General features: G+C 52.6%; 1 protein-coding gene across 4 annotated transcripts in view; it reads right to left on the reverse strand.

Annotated features, from left to right (window-relative positions):
- Window positions 1-689: 689 nt before the first annotated feature.
- Window positions 690-16882, reverse strand: part of NINJ2 (ninjurin 2) — a 78453-nt gene continuing 62260 nt past the window's right edge. For all 4 annotated transcript variants that reach the window (XM_082738136.1, XM_082738138.1, XM_082738137.1 and 1 more), the window contains 3 exons: window positions 2286-2517; window positions 1613-1798; window positions 690-1083 (listed from right to left, as the gene is read on the reverse strand). In XM_082738136.1, the coding sequence (XP_082594262.1) occupies window positions 1632-1798; window positions 2286-2517 (399 nt within the window). In that variant the 3' untranslated portion in view covers window positions 690-1083; window positions 1613-1631. The remainder of the gene's footprint in view (window positions 1084-1612; window positions 1799-2285; window positions 2518-16882) is intronic.

The following is a 16882-nucleotide window of genomic DNA, read 5'->3' on the forward strand; positions in this document are numbered from 1 at the left end:
GTGGCTCGTGTGTTCTTCTCATCCCCCATCAAGATGGGAGAGGGCTGGGCTGAGGGGCTAGGGGGCACTTCTCCGTCCTTCAGTCGTCAGGATGCTCCCACACCACCCTCCACTGTTCACCATCAGTTTGGTCTTGCCCTGTGGGGAGCTGCCTGAGTTCACTGTCTGAGAGCGGACTGGGCATTTTCTGCTCAGCAAGTTAGTGGGAGATTGGTGGTTTCAGTAGAGAAGGGCTACCCTGGGGGACGTACCCCTGGATGGACGCCCTGGAGGACGAAGGCTGGATGCAGGCCAGGATGGCTCGGCGAAAGTAGCAGACACTCTAAAAATCATTCCTGTGTGAGGTATGATGCCTGGTTGGGTCTTTACAGGTACAAATTTACCGTCCTCATTCTGTTTGGCTAAGGCAAAGATCAAAATGAGTTTGTATGCCTTAAGCACATGCCTAAGGGAAGGTGCTAATTTGAAAGCTATAACAGGTTTTCAAAAAGGATTGTGCATAAACATGGATCAATCCAGAACTAAGTAATCTGCCATTGATGTAGCAGATGGTAATTAGCCCAAGGTATGTGGGGCCAGAAAATCTGACTCAGAGTAGGACCCAGAGAAGAGGGAGTAGAGCCCTTACCAGAACACAGCTGGAGAGGGCATCCAGAGACTAGCCCAGAGGCATAAAGATTGACTCAGAGTGCATTTACAGAAAACTTTATAGATAGAGATCATTCCATTTTACAAAAGGGGAGAACTTGGCCTGGAGCAGAGGGAATGGATAGGATGGAGCAAAGGAATGAGGTGGAGTAAGAAGTCCTGAAGCCGGGCGGGCTTGGCCTTAGGTAGACACGCCTCAGGTGCAGGAGATACTACCAGAAAGAAAGGTCGGCAGTACCCCATTCTGAGCTCAGGACTCCAGCCCAAGATGGGATTCACTCAGACCAGTGAAAGAGCACATCTTTATTCAGATGCTCTTGGTGGGGAGGAAGGGCACCTCCATTGCCCTTCTCAAGCTCTCCCAGGGGCTATGGAAAGGGCCCCTCAGCCTAGCAGAGTGGGTAGGAGAGGCGGAAGCTGTTCCAGACCTAGGACCTGTAGGGGGAAGCAGAGACGAGACGGTGAGGAGGGCAGGCCAGACCAGCGGTCCTCAGATTTACTGTGCACACAATTCCCCTAGCAAACTTTTCCAAACACAGGCGCTCATTCAGGAGATCTGAAGTGGGGCTGGAGATCCCATGTGTCCCGCAACCTTCCAGCTGGTGTTGCTGTTGGGCCATTGACCCCAGTTTGAGCAACAGGGACTGCTGGGCAGTGCCAGAGAGGGATCCTATACGGCATCTTTCCTCTTGCCAGAGGGGCAGAGCCAAGCACTAACCACACTGCCTCCCATCCATCCCAGGCTCTAGAAAAACCCCAGCTTGACCACTGAGGAAGATTCCCCTGTTAGCAGCAGGAGGGGCCTTTCTGGGCCCCAATCCAAGTGCTCTCAGACCCCCTCCTGCCTCAGATCTATCTTTTCCCTGGTCCTTGAAAGGATCTCACTCTTACCCCAAATCCCCAGAGCCGGGAGAAGGGTCATTTGGAACTCTTGGACCCGGGGGAACCTCTCCTCCTCTCTCACCTGGGTCCCAAGGCTGTGTTCAGAGAGGGTTCCTTGAGGTCCTGGCAGCCAGGGAGCCTGTCTTGTGTACCCCGAAGGCCGTAATGAAGACATTGATGACGACCGTGATGGCGACCAGGCTGGTGGCCGTGTTGTTGAGCTGGTTAACCTGGCCCTGCTTTCCTACCTCATTGAGGTTCCAACGTGCTGCGGACCAAGTGGAGAGCTAAGGGTCAGTGTGAGTTCACAGCCCAAAACCTCTCCCGCAGCATCCACTAGAGGCCAGAGAAAGTCTGGCACCGTGGAGATCCGTGTGGCAAAAAGCAAGGGAGGTGGTAGGCATTGGGCTGTGCCTCCTTCCCCCCTCACTGGGATTTGGAAACTTCCACTGGGTCTTATAAGTGGGACACACGCTCACACTAAAGGCCATAAGGACCTCTGCCACAAGTAAGGGAAGAGAGTCGTTTAGCAGGTATCGTGGAGGGACCACTATGTGGAAGACCAGGAGGCAGGACAGGGACCTGCTCTCACTGTGTAGGAATTGTTAGCTGGGTGTTAGCTGTGGAGGGCTACTACCAGCTTAGCCAATGGTTGAGATGTTGGCGTGCCAGAGTAGGGGAGGCTCAGGGAGGCAGTCGGGGATTTTCTTCCCACTAGAGGGCCCTGAGGCCCCCTCCAGGCCTGGGATCCTCACCAATGACCACGAGGAGGATTCCAATGGCCACCTGCAGGAGCAGAGAAACGCTGATGAGGGTGACGAGGGCGGTGTAGTAGTGGGAGGCCGGTCCCTGCTCCAGCACCGCTTTGAGCCGCGTGGCGTTGGACATGAAGAGGGCCACGTCCAGCATGCTCTCTGCCATGCTCTTCTTGGTGGCATAGTGGTTCAGGTTGATGGGCTGGCTCCTCCGGGGGTTGGGGTTCCCAGGCTGTAACAGAGAAAGCGCAGGCTGACCCGGGACTCTCCCGCAGGGAAGCCACTGAGAGACTGGAAGGAGGAGAGAGGTTCTCAAGCTTTCTCTAACTGGGTGGGAAGCTGAAGACAAGTAACAGCCTGCTCAGTTCTGCGGCCTGAAAGAGTGAGGAGTTGGACTAGAAAGCCCTTAAGGACCTTTGAAATGATGATACGTTGTCATTTATGGTCCCCAAGGGTCTCCCCACTTCTATCTGAGGAAGGGCGAGGGGCGGTGGTGAGTTCTCAGCTGCTTCTGAGATGTCGCACCGTCATTTCATTGTCTATTTTGTCCGAGCCGGCACTTGGGCCCCTCTCTTTCCCTCTGAGAGGAAGGCATCTCGAAAACGACAGGAGGAGCTCTGAGGCTCCCGTGGAATGGTAATGGCACCTCTGCTCACATAATGCTGTGGCCCCAAGGGAGGGTGCAGGGCTTAGCACATGGGTCATGAGCTGTACCTGGGTCCCACTCAACTCTGTGGCCAAGGGTGCTGAGGCCACAGCTGTGCTCGTCAGAATACATGTCTGGCTGTGTGTATGGACATGCATGGCAATGCGTACTAGTGAAAAGAGCCTCATTTAATTTTTAAAATAATTTTTTTGCTAGGATTTATTGACACATAATTTACCCTTGATTTGACTTTGAAAAATAAAGCTCATGTTCCCAAGATGTCACCCACTCTGAAAGATGGAGTAACGAGCCAGAACATACGGACAGGGCCTCAGGGTTGGGCCCAGAAATTCAGATGGGTTGCTGCAGGCAATCTGTGGTCACCACGAGAACTTGGGTATGTTTTCGGAAAGTTAATTCAGGAGTGGTACCCAGGGTGGGTTGGCCTGGGAGGGCCCGGAAGCAGGGAAACCCATTGAAAGATTATGGTCTGATTTGGGGTCCCGGTGACAAGGAACTGAACCAGAGCAAACGAGAGAGGAGAGGAAAGGGGGGGTTAGGAAGATGTCACAGACTGGAGGTAGGGAAACTGACCCCGCAGATGACCACGGAGGTGATATATTGAGTGTGTGGGTGTGTGTGTGGGGGGGTGGATGGATGGGTAGTTGGGTGGATGGGGCAGGTCTCAGAGGATTCTGGAAGCTCCTTCTGGATGCTGGACTTGTCTGGAGCCAGCTGGCCTGGTTGATTAGGACCAGGGATGCCAAGACCAGGACTCAAAGCTACAGCCTGTGGCTCTGGCCCATTTGGTACAGATCTGTTCAGGGTACAAAAGACACTTACTAAGTGACAGAGTCTGTGGAGCAGTCCCCAGGCCTCTCCACTGCTCAAAGTGCTTCTGACTGGGGAAAAACTGCGAGTGCGCCTTCCCAGCCCATGGATTTTCCTGGGCCATGTCTACTCCTCCTCTCCTTATCCTACCCTCCAGGGTGCCCAGTAGCCACAAGCTTTGCACTTTCTGTTCCCTCCGCAGCCGGCTCTCAGTCTGAGATCTGAGAAACTTCAAAATTACTGTGAAAGCCTCAGGGGAGACCCACTTCTTTTAAAATTGCCTATGAACACAGAGGACAAAAGCTTAAACCCAACACGGATCTAGTGCTGTGTTCTGAGCTTTGCCCAAAAAGTGGGTGAGGGGTTGGGGGGTAAAAGGAGTGGTTTACTCGGGGACACAAAGATCTCCCCAAGCCTTAACAAAAAATACTGCTATCTCTAAGTTTTCACAGAGCTGCGAGGCTTCTGTGGTTAAATGGCTCTAAGAAAGCCATTTCACAGAGGATGTATGAGTCACAGTGAGCAGAGGAGGGTGCGGGCCTATCTTTCCCCCTCTAACCTGCTTTTATTTTGATGTGTGCTAATTCCGGGCTACTTTCTACCTAAGGATGCTTTTCCAGTGTCTGGTCGGGTGGCAGTGGGCACGTCTGCCCCCTTGAAGCCCCAGAAGGCTCCCGATCCCCAGAGTGTCCACATGGTGGCGTACGAGGTCCAAAGAAGTTCCTGGAGGCACCCCGGCAGCGCCGGCGCCGGGACGGTGTTTCTCCCCTGAGGAATCTGCGGGCAGCGCGGGACCCGCCCGGAGCCCGGAGCCCTCGGGGGCCCAGAACGGGGAGCCGGGTTCACAAGTCTGGATGGGCTAACCCCAAAGTCACCAAACACGTGTGTGAAATGAGAGCTCAAGGAAAGACCAATACTGGTAGGGCCCGGGTGGGAGGGGGTGGGGTGGGGTGGGGTGGGGGAAGCACAGAGTGTCCCCTCCCCCACTCCCCACCCCCGCCCCCCAGAGGGACCTGTAGCCCAAGCTGCAGCCTGAGGGGTGGTGTGAGAGGGGAGTTGCTTTGAGACTCTGGAAAAGTTGCTTTGAAAAGGGTCCCCTCAAGGTAACATCTTTAAAAAGCAGGACAAGGTTTTTCTTAATCCTTCTTGGCTGGTTCAGGTGCAGAGGCAGAGGAATGTATGAAATGACCTGACGGCCCTCCCTTACAGTTTGAGGATTCAACTGGATGAACCCCCGAATCCTGCGGGACGCCACCCTTTTTTCCCACAGCCCGGAGTCCAGGAGCAACCCCGCGAAGGGTCAGGGTTAAAGAAGAGGGTGGGGGCGGTGCAGGGCGGCCTGGCCAGGCCCGAGGAGCTGGCCCTTTAAGGCTGGGCCTTGGCTGGCTGGGAACAAAGACCCGGGAATGTGGGCTGGGCTGGCCTGCAGAGCCACCCAGCGTGAGTCATTATATTTCTTGGGACTTGGGAATCCCTGGCTCTTGCCTCCTCAGTCCTCTGGCCCTAGCCCTAGCCCCCTCCCCAAGCAGCCCCTGGCCCCCTGCTGCAACCTCCGAGGCCGGGCTGCCCCGAGCCCCGCATTACCTCCACCGAGCTCCTGGCCCCATTCCTCTGGCTCCTTAGCACCGGGCCAGGGCCTGGGGGTTAGGGCTCCTGGCCTTGGGGCCCAGTTCTGCCTCGAGGCTTGGCACTTTGGGCCTCAGTTTCCGCCTCTATTACAGAAGAGGAAAATCCCATCTCTGGAGCTGGGGAGGCTATGGGGAGACAGAACTCATTCTATCTTTGTTTCTTCCCAAAGAAAAGAGAAAACTCCAAGCTCTTCTCATGTTTTCCTTCAGTCTGAAAATTCTCAGTGACTTTTAGTGACCCTCAGTATCTTCTGTCTTATTCCAGCCCACCCCACTCAACCTGAGGACAGGCCCAGGAGGTGGGCAAACTGGGAAAATTATGCAGCAGACCGAACCAGAGATTACAAAATCCCTGCTTAAAATGCAGATACCTGTGGGAAAGGCACCCCATTAAAATCAGGCCGATGACACCTGAACGCCAGGAGAATGGGGGTTGGTAGGAAGTTGGAACAGGGGTGGGTGTGGGGACAGATGGGGTTAGATGTAGAGTCCCATGCTGGAGCACCACGGGGGTCTGGGCACCAAGAGGACATGGATTTGCTGACCCAGGTGGGATGGAGCAGGGAGGCTTGGGGGACAGCCCAGATCCACTCCATAATTTTCCCAGTTTGCCCACCTCCTGGGCCTGCCTTAGCACAATCACATCCTCTCTCTTCCTTGTCCTCCCCTCTTGTTTCCACTCGGACTATCCTTCTTGTTTTGCCAGGTCCAGCTCCTGGGGCTGGTGTGGATTCTAGCCCTGGAAGTCACCGACCGCTCGCTCCATTGTTCTGCCAGACAATTATGGGTCCCTTCATCCTTGTTGACCTATCTTTTTGTTTCTTTACAAAACTTGAGTTGGATAGGAAAGGAAAGCCTGTTTTAACAGAAAAGTAAACAAACTTTTACATTGTTCATTGGCGTTATGGTCAGTGGGGACCACAGGCTCCAAGAGATCATTCTGTCCTTTCACAGAAACAAGATTTCAAAGGGGTAAGTAACTGTCCCACCACAAAGCCATGGAATGTTTGGGACCTGGAGCCTGAGGCAGGGAAGGAGCTGGCCGGGAGGTAGGGCCTTGTGGCAACCAGGAGAGTATCACAGAGGGCACCCTGGCCCAGGGTTCAAATCCTGGTGCTACTACAAGTTGGAGGTATGAGCAAGCCAATCACCACCATGGGGTGGCTTTTTTCCATCAGTGAGATGAGGAGGGTTAGAATACGCAATTTCCTGGGTCCCTCTGAACCCGGAGTGATGTAGGAGTGGGGAAGCCCCCAGTCGGAGAGTCTCAGGGGTTGAGGACGTTCCCCGAGAGAGAGGGAAAGGTCAGGCAGCTGTGGAGCAAGGCCCAGAGGCAGCCAATGAGTCACTTTGCCCCAGGCAGCTCAAGGGCACTGGTGACCAGCCAGTGAGTCATTAGTGTCAGCCCTGAGAAAAGCCATATGCGTGTCTCATCTCCTTGTGTATCCGCTCGTACTTAATGCTACAGACAAAAGAGGCCCAGAGGAGCCCTTGCCCATTGGCCCTTCTTTTGGTCTCAAAAGGACTGACTGTCCAGAAAGGCCAGGCCTCTCCTGAAAAGCAGGTGGGAATGAGCTAGAAGGCTGGTTTGGGAAAGAGCAGATGCCGGCCCAGGAAGAATGATCTGCGTAAACATTTGGCTTGGGGTGGCCGACTACGCCAGTTTGCTTTAAATTAGATGCCCAAGATCCCTAATCCTCTGTCAGAATTAAATTTGAGAGAGTGCCTCGGGTCCGTCTTAACTGTGCACAAACTCAGTTCCCCAGGGGACCCTAGTTGTTTCCACTGACAGAGAGCTTACCTCGCGCCTGGCAGAAGGCTGAACGTGGGACCTGAGTCATCTTATTGAGTCCTCATGAGAACCCCAGGAAGCTGGTGAGGGCATGATCGGTGTAGTTGAAAACTGGAAGCTCAGAGAGCCAAAGTAACTTGCACAAGGTCACACAGTACGGTTTGTGTCCCCGTTTTCTATGTGCCAGACCCCATACTGTGAATCTTTACTCCACCAGCTCCCAGAAGTTGAAGGCATACTCCCTACCTCCAAGGAGTTTAGGTTGGAAAGATAAAAGATGTGTATGAAGAAGAAAGAAGACAACTTGTCCCTAAGGATACATATGCATACTTGCTAAGAGGAGGTAGAGCACTGTTAGCAAGTGAGACTTGCCTTTCAGCTTTCTTGAACCCGCAGTGTCCCTGAGCCTTGGCCCAGTGCAGCAGAAGTCAAAAGGCTTGGGTTCAAACTGGCAAGAGGTGACCCAGGCAGGGGGGGAAGGTAGGGTTGAGAGAGAGAGATTTGTACCCATACCTTTTGAATTTTGAACCATTTGCATATTTGAACTATTGAACAAATAATAATGAATTTAAGACAAAAACGAATGTTCACCCTAACAAGGCCAGTGGTTAAAACAAAGGGGGAGCTTCTCCCTCTATGGAATGGGAGTCATGTCTTCCCTGTTTAGCACAAAGCTGCTGTCTTTTCAACAATTTTAACATCAGCGAGATAAAGTGGGTGAGTGGGCTTTGAAACTGGGAGTCAGATAGGAGGTGGGAGAGGCTTACACTTGCACCTGTGGGCCTAGAGGCGTTTTCAATAATATGTTGTGACTCAGGGCCTGTTCCAGCCCAAATTTCGAAGGAAGGCATCACTCTTCTTCCTAGCTGCCCCTAAAGTCTTTGAAATGCCTCTCTCTGCCCACTTGGCAACCTCTGTCCTCACCCAGAGGAGCCTCACCTGCCAGCTGCCCCAGGCCCATCCATCGGGGAGGGGAATTCTCAGACCAGCCCACCTCCACTGGGTCTCTCGGGTCTCTGCTGGGACTCAGTGGGGCAGGCCCTGGCCACTCGCCTCCCTCTACCCCTCTCTCTAGCCTGGTGGCCTGCTCCTCCTCCCAGCCCCAGTAGGGGGCAGAGAGCTAACCCTTACTTATGACCGCTCACTTGGCCGGCCTGCTGGTGCCAGGCACAATGATGTTCAGCAGCCCTGGGCCACACCATATTACTCACTGTTCCCTGAACGCACCCCACCCTTCCCGGCCTGCTCCTGCTTAGCTCTGGGACGTAAGGCCTTTCTTTCCCATGCCCTCTCCACCCAAGCTTCCCCTCCCTTCTAGAACCTGTCGCTGGGCACGCTCTACCCAGACCGTGGACAAAAGCTGGCTTGCTCCGTACTGGCCTAGGGTTTGTTTAGACCTTTCTAGATGGCTCCTCTGGCCACCTACTTTACTGTAGGGATTTCATCTTAGGTATGGGTCTCCCCAGGGCCTAGCTCCGTGACTTGCCTGTATTCGATGCACAATAAAGGATGATAATACTGAATTTTTTATTTGAAAGAGTTTGGTTCCTTTTTTCCTAAAAGGTAAAAAGAAAGGCTTCTTGAGGGTGGGATTTCATGCACAGTAACTTCTGGGCAGGGAGGGCAAAGGAGTAAGTGTTTGGACAGTGAATCTGCCTTTAAAAGAAAACCCCCAATCCAGGGAGAGCCCTTTCCCCTGGGCTGGTATCTGGCCTCAGGGAGTGAATGACTCAGATTGGAAGCTGCCACTGATATTCAGGCCAAAACTGCAAAAGTTCAGACCCCTGAGGCCTCGGTCTGGGGCAAGCGCTCTGATCGAGGGCGTCCTGCACCAAGAGCAGTGGCTCTCACACTTAAAAATCAACAGTCTCTTAAACCACCTCTGGTGGGGCGTCTTTTGCGTGCTATTCCGGTAATAATAATAATACCCAACTGACCCAGAAATCTCCTCCAAGCCTTGGGCGCAGGCTTGCTGAGAAGCTCCAGCCCTTGGCCCAGGCTGCGAACCCGGGCTTTAGAGCCCAAATACTGGCCACGTGGGCAGAGCTCCCCCCACGCCACCCGCCATGTCGCCCCTGGCTCTGCAGTACCACTGTTTACCACCAGGGCCCCCCTCCAGAAAATAGCTCAAGGAGCGCCAGGCTAGCTCCACCTGCCAGCGGCTGGGAGCCCAAGCGCAGATTTATGAGTTCAGGAGGTGACAGGGTTGCTTTCTAATAAAAGGGGGCTATATATAAAAGGAAGAGAGTGTGCGGGGAGGGACAGGAAGGCACAGAGGTTGTGTTAGGAACCCCATGTGACCTGTTTGCTCTTTCTTAGTAAGAGGTCACCTTGTCAGTGGCTTTCAGGAAACACTGTCATCTCAGTTAGGGTCCAAAGTTAATCATGGCTTTGCCACATAGAAATTTCCAAAGAATTTTTCTGCACTCTCCCAATACCCTCGACGAGAGTACTTCCTGAATTAGCACCTTGCTCTGGGGCTTCCAGACATTTGCTCTAGGCCCTACTTTGACTTTGGGGTTCTCCGCAGCATTCCCCAGCCTTACCCCGCCCCTCTCTACTCCCTGTACGCCTCTTCATCTTTCAAGGGCCAACAAATCGAGCTGAAATGTGAGCAATAATAACGATAATGCTGTGGGCCAGACATGACCCCTGCGATGTGGGTGGGAACAGTTCCGTTTTACAGGTGAAGTCATTGAGGCTCCCCGAGGTCTCCTGCCCAGAGTCTCCAGACACTACATACAGGATGGTCCTATGGTCAAAATCCTAAAGCGACAAATGCAAATTCTTGGGGTCCAGTCCAGACCGACTGAATCAGAAACTTGGGGGCAGAACCCAGCAATCTGTATTTTCAAGGGATTTCCCCCCTCGAGCTCAGGCTGGATGACCACTGGTCTACACCGTGTTACCAAATATCTTTACAGTCTTCTAAGCTCAGTGCTGGACCCTCCGGTACTGATTCTGTCACTGAACTCTTTTAAAAAAAAAAAAAAAAAAAAGGATTTTATTTTTATTTATTTGAGAGAGAGACAGAGAGAGAGCACACAAGCAGGTGGAGGGCCAGAGGGAGAAGCAGATTCCCTGCCAAGCAGGGAGCTGGATGTGGGACTTGATTCCACGACCCCGAGACCATGTCTGAGCCAAAGGCATATGCCTAACCAACTGAGCCACCCAGGCACCCCTGCCACTGAATTCTTTTAATAGTACCTGTTTTACAGAGGAAAAAATTGAGACTCGGAATGATTCAGTGACTTTCCCCGGGCTCACTGAGCCGTTAAGTATCAGAGCTGGGATTTGAACCCAGGCAGGTTCTGGAGTCTAGGTGCTTACCTACAGCAGCAGTCTCTGGCAGCACTGGCCCTATAAACCTCTCAAGAGTGGACACTGAAGTATGTAGACATAACATATTTAGATCTTTCCACTGTCCTTCACGCCGGCAGCTGGCATATCTGGCGGCTCCTGGCTACCCAGCGCCCACTGTTACCCAGCGCCCACTGCTGCCCAGTCGCTGTTCCTCCTGAGCCCGTTTATAAGAGTCTGATACGTTTACCCTTAAGTTCCCTTTATGTCTTCACTCAGTAACATTTATTGAGCCTTTCCTGGTCTTGTAGAACCTTGGATTTTGTGGTAGGTCCTATATCCGGATGGGAAGCCTAAACACAGGTAAGTGAAAATGGCTTTCAGAATCATGAATCCTAGAGCAAAATATCACTATTCCACATGATAGTGTGCATGTGTTTTTGTTTTTGTTTTTTAAAGATCTTATTTATTTGTCAGAGAGAGAGAGAGAGAGACAGAGAGAGAGCAGGCACAGGCAGATGGAGGCAGAGGGAGAAGCAGGCTCCCTGCGGAGCAAGGAGCCCGATGTGAGACTTGATCCCAGGACGCTGGGATCATGACCTGAGCCGAAGGCAGTCGCCCAACCAACTGAGCCACCCAGGCGTCCCTGTGTGTGCGTTTTTAAGGTCCCCACTAGATTATACACTTTTTAGAAAGGTTTTATTTATTTATTTGAGAGAGAGAGAGAGCACGCACAAACAGGGAGAGGGGCAGAGGTAGAAGGGAGAAGCAGCCTTCCCACTGAGCAAGGAGCCTGACTTGGGGCTCCATCCCAGGACCCTGGGATCATGACCTGAACTGAAGGCAGACGCTGAATCGACAGAGCCACCCAGGCGCCCCTGTCCCCACTAGATGAGGAGCTTCCCAAAAGTGAGGATGATTTCCTTGGGCTTTCAGGCGATTAGAGTCAGAAGCAGTAAAAGCTGTGCCCACAATCTGGCGACAGTCCAGGTGAGGAGACCTCATGAAGCAGATCCTATCTGACATCGAGGTGGGAAAAGGGAAGGTGGTGCCTTTCCCACCCCACCCAGGCCTGCCGGGAGAGCCTGCCAAGATTCCTACTCAGTTCCGTTCAACAAACATGTTTTCAGCCCCTATCATGTGCCAGGCATCTAGGACACAGCAGAGATCCCTGTCTTCCCTGTATCCCTGTTCTCCTAATCCCTAAAATGACAGGGCTTAGCAGAGAGTAAAGTGTAATAAAGGCGGTGTGGGGTGGGGTGGGGGGCGATGGCAGGGAAGCCAGGAGATAAAAAGACCTTTTCAATCCCACGCCAGCAGATCAACGTCATGGGAATGAGGACTCAATCTGCCTTGTTCCCAGCTGTGTCCCAAGCCTGGCACCTAGCCCCGCGTGTCGAATGAACAAATGATGCTCTTGTCACCCCTGTCTTCATTCAGTGGGGCTTGAGAGGCAGAAGCATGGTGAATTGTGCTCCACAGGTCTCTCTCTTCTTTGGAGCCCCTTATATGGGCATGTCGATTCCTGACCCCTCTCTGTCCTCCCTACAACTTTAGCGTACACCCTATGTTTGTGCGCGCGGGCGTGCGCGCGTGCGTGTCTGCTGTCCCTGTGGTTGCAGTGCCTGGGTCCTGGCATAGATGAGAACAGCTGCTCGCAAGGAACGATGCTGTTACACTCCCTACAGCCCCAGAGGCAGATGGGATCAGCATAAAGACAGGAGTCCCCAGAGCAGAACCCTAGGGACCCCAGCCAGGGTGGGATCCACCGTCAGGGGTCTGCCAGCCCTGCGTCACTGCACCCAGATAGCTTCAGCCAGTCCAAAGAGGTCTCCCAGCCTTTTGGGAGACCTGCAGCCCGAGCCCCCCAGGAAGCCCCGCTCTGCCGCTCAGGCCCTGCAGGTGCAACAGACCCCGCCTGACTTCTCACACCTGCTCTCCCTTCCATCCTCAAGATCTGAATGTAGAAGGGAGAAGCCAACATCACACATTCTCACCATTCCCAGCTCCTGCACTCTCAGCGACAGCTCGGACACCAGGGGCTGGGGGCTGGGGAAGTGGAGGTTGAGCAAATGGTTGGCTTTGAGCTTGGCTCAGAATGGAGCCTGGCTGACATTTCTTCTTTCCGTGGCCTGGGGCCAGTTGTGCCACCTCCCTGTTTCTCCAGCTTCCTTCTTTGGAGAACGAGAGGATCCCCGCCTCCTTCCTCATTGTGATGACCTAGCTCCTGGTCCGGTCTACAGACATGGAAGGAAAGAACTTCAGTCAAACTCTGTCAAACCCTTAGGAAAAACGTCCAGTGGGTCCAGGCCGGTTCTCATCCCGCCCTCAGGCATTCTCTAGATCTAGATCCACTGTGGGTGCTGAACAGATTAAACAGCCCAAATTCCAGAAGTTTCCCAGATTTATGGCCTCTCTCCTAAGAGCTGCATCTGTTCATAACTCACCGTGTTCCAGTCACTCTTCTGAGTGTTTCTAAGCATTTTCTCCCTTCTCATAGAAACCTTATGGGAGAAGCATACTCTCCGAGGGACTAAGTCGCATGGAGTCACATAGCTTGAGAGATCGGAGCCCAGATTTGAACCCAGGTCTGTCTGAGGCCAGAGAGCTCTAACTCTTAAACAGTGTGCTGTTCTGTGAGCTTCTGCTTAGCTTTGGAAGGCCAGATCGCTGAGGAAATCTTTCCTCTGGTGCCTGACACAGCAGTAGTGTGTGCTGGGGCAAGGAGGAAGACAAGAGGAAGGAGGAAGGGAGGGATGGCAGGGGGAAAGACAGGCAGGCCGGCTATCCCTGCCCCGAGCCGCTGGCCCGGACCCATCTTAGAAGGACCCTTTCAGAGCCTGGGGCAATGCCCCAGGGCAGTGAGGCAGCCGCTGGGTCACTGCTGTGCCCTCACTCCCTTTCTAAAAATACAAAGGGCACGGACTGTTCAAGGCTACCAAACAGATATCCAGTTGCTCTCTGGGGTCAGTCGTATGCGGGCTTGATCCTGCCACCCAGCACCTGCTTCCTCTGGGCCCCCTGCCCGAAAGCCGACCCCGGTCATCCCTGGGGCTGTTTACTGCAAGACAAAGTCCAGCTCTGCAGCCTAGGCCCCGCCCAGCCTCACCCCTGGTGAATGGTGGGGCGCCTGGACACTTGTGATGTCTTTTCCCCTCAGCCCAATAGAGCAATCACTTTGTTGCTGGGGTTCCTTTCCTACGGCCATCAAATAGAGGGGCATTCAGTCTCTCTGGCCCCTTTGGAATTGGAGCAGCAGCCGGGTTCCAGGATAAGAATAGTGGTCTCTGATAATCCCTGGAGTCAGGCTTCAGCACTGTCCCTCCCTCACTATGGGACGGGGGACCTCGGCTAGCCACCTATGAAAAACGGGCATCACATGATCACAAAACAGTGCTAGCATTATCCGATTTTTAGGTGCATCTGAGAAGCTATGGACTAAATGGGAACGGTGTCCTCTCTAGTATTCTCTCCCTTTTTGCTTTCTCTGTATTTTTAAATTTTTCCTCAATGAGCCTCAGCGAACAATAAAAGAGAATGAACAATGAGTAGTAAAAGAAAAAAAATGTTAAAACAGCCACCACATCACTGGTGTTGAAGTGTTTGTCCTGACTTATAGGACAGTTTAAGGATAATGTTTATGAAAATGGCTTGCAGACTTTGAAGTGCTTTGCAAGTGTCTGGGGTTTTTAATATAATTACGCCCGCAGGCACTTTGGAGGATAATTAGCCTCCACCTCTGTACCAGGAGACACTGTATCTGAGAAGTCCCACTCTGGACCTCGTGGGCTCTATAGCCTCACTATGTAGGAAAAGGAGACAGTGATTGTCCATGGGACTTCTTGCCTTGGGGGAGGGCCTGGCCACGGGATGTAACCACCAGGCCTGCTCAGAGCATGAGTCAGCACATTGATTGAGCACCCACTGTATGCAGTTCCCCCAGTTCCCCGTACTCTGTACTGAGTAGATAGCTCTGTTTGCTCTCCAGTCAGTCAGCAAACACTTACTAAGTGAGCATCCATCCACTGGGGGCAAGTCAGAGCACAGAGGGCGTACTGTGGAAATGACTAATTCCAACAGGGAGTTTGTGATCAATTGTAGAGAGTGATGGGTGCCATGTGAGATATGAATAAAGTGGGAAAGTAGGAAAACCTCCATTGGGGAGGTCAGAGGAGACCTCATGGACTTCAATGCCATCTCAGCTGGACCTTGAAGGATAAGAAGAATCCTTCAGAATGTTCTTCCTCTGGTAATCATGGAGTCTGTCTTAGAAACCAGTACCCTAATGGGAGGGGCTCATAGACACATGATAAAAGGTTGCCAAATGGGTATAATGTAACCCACAGTAATTTGTAGGGCCCAGTACAGAATGGACATATGGGATCCCAAGTTCAAAATTATTGAGAATTTCAAGATGGTGACAGCCGAGCACTAAACCAGGTGGGGACCCTCTGTGGTACTGTGTCCTTCTGAACAGGTGCTGTGAAGCCAGGCCAGCCTCTTAGTAAGTGTGGGAGAAAAGCATGAAAGATTTCTTGTTGCCATGAGGACCACAGGCTTTGGGAAACCCAGTGACTGCTTCAGTGTTTGCATCTTAGGTCAAAGTTGACCTCCAAAAGGTGAGGTAACCTAGCCTGATCTGGTTCTGTATTTACCTCTTCCCTTTGTCGGCCAGCGCAGTGTTCTGCCTCTTAAATAGTGGTGCCCAAAAGCCCAGGAGCTGTTGGCTCCTTTCCCAAGAGCCAGGATTGCGGAGCAGCAAAGAACACAAATTCAGGTGCCTTCAACGGTAAAAGTGGGGGCAAATGCTTCTCACTGGGAAGTGTCAGCTCCACCTAAAGGCATTCAACCTCAAACCATGCACATGTCCCTCTGCCAACCGGACAGCCCAGTGGCCTGCCTTCTTATTTTATAAATGGAGAAACTGAAGACCAGAGCAAAGAAGGGACTTGTCCAAGTTCCCATAACTAGACAGTGCTGAAAATGGAACACAGGTTTCCCTAATTCCCATTAGGGACCCTCGGCAGGCCAGCCGCCTTTCTGTGCTCTCTGCACAGGACTAGGATTGTGGGGTGCTGTGCCCTGCAGTGGTCTTCAGATCTCTAGAATGATGCACTTCTCTGGGCTCTCGCAGCATGGGGAGGAGTTGAGGTCTGGCTGGGTGATGTGCATCTGACCTGCCTCTATGCCTATAGCTCTTATTCATAAGCAGATGGTAGAATTGCCAGTGACAGGAAGGCGCCTGTGCCAATGCCTGGGGAAAACAAGGCCAAAAGAACACAGTAGGTACCTGGAGTGGGGGCGCAGATTCCCATCCCGCTACGAACAACCTAGCAGGTGAGGAGGCTCGACCTTCCTGTGGGGTATCTTTGTCAGGGTTAAAGGGCATTGGAGTCCTGACCTGGGTCAACAACAAGACTAGGAGAGGCAGGAATCAAGACTCAGGAGACCAGGGCAGACTGTGGACAGGGAGTTGGGACCCCGCTGGAAGCTGTCCCCTCTGCGGGCAGCAGGTGTGGGAGCCCTGGGGAATGCAGACAGGCTGAACCCACAGCGAAGTCCCCTCAGTAGGAACCACTCCAGTTATTAATTTGCAGCTCAAAGTACCCTGAGGGTGTCAAATATTTACATTGTATGGGACAGAATTTTTACACATGTGTAATCTTAAAGGATTTCCATAGCTGCCTAAGGACATGAGCTGAGGCTGCACATTAGGGACGAGCTAAGTGAGCCCCAGAGGAGGGAAGCCGCTTTCCTAAGGCTGTAACTGGGACAGAGGTCTGAGTCTGAAGCTCTGGGATCTGGCCTCTAGCTATTCTCCATCTTTCACCTCTTTCCAGTGCTACAGGTTATCCTCCTGTTCTCTATGCCTTTGTGGAGGGGGTAGCAAGAGAGTCCGATCCATTAGAGGCAGACACAGATTTGTAGAGTAGTGACTGAACATCTTGTCCCCACTGTTTGAAATGTCCTCTGCTCCCCTCCTTGGTATTGACACAATGAGCTTTTTCTTCCATCAGGGATGTTATTTCTAACATAAGGCCTTTGATGACACCTTCCCTCTGATGACTTTTCTGTTCTCTCATTGGACTGTGAAGTCCTTCAGGGCGGGGACTCGGCACGGAGCTGGCACTTTTGACAAGTACAAGTTGCTTAGTTTATGAAGGGGGGATGGGCTGTATGACCTGCCAGGCCCACCTTTTGGACATAAAATTGCAAAGTGAGCATAGTCTATTCCCCAAACCAAGACACTGTAAAGACGACCCGACTTGGTCATTGCATACATGCTGAATACAACAGGGCTCCCCTTTAAAAAACTCCTGAGCTGTGCTGTCCCCAAGATGGTGATCTAGGTTGTTCCCGACTTCACACCCTCTCCCAAGAAGAACAGCTAACAATTATT

The sequence above is a fragment of the Mustela nivalis genome (genome assembly GCF_964662115.1).
Source record: "Mustela nivalis genome assembly, chromosome: 7".
Lineage (NCBI taxonomy): Eukaryota > Metazoa > Chordata > Mammalia > Carnivora > Mustelidae > Mustela > Mustela nivalis.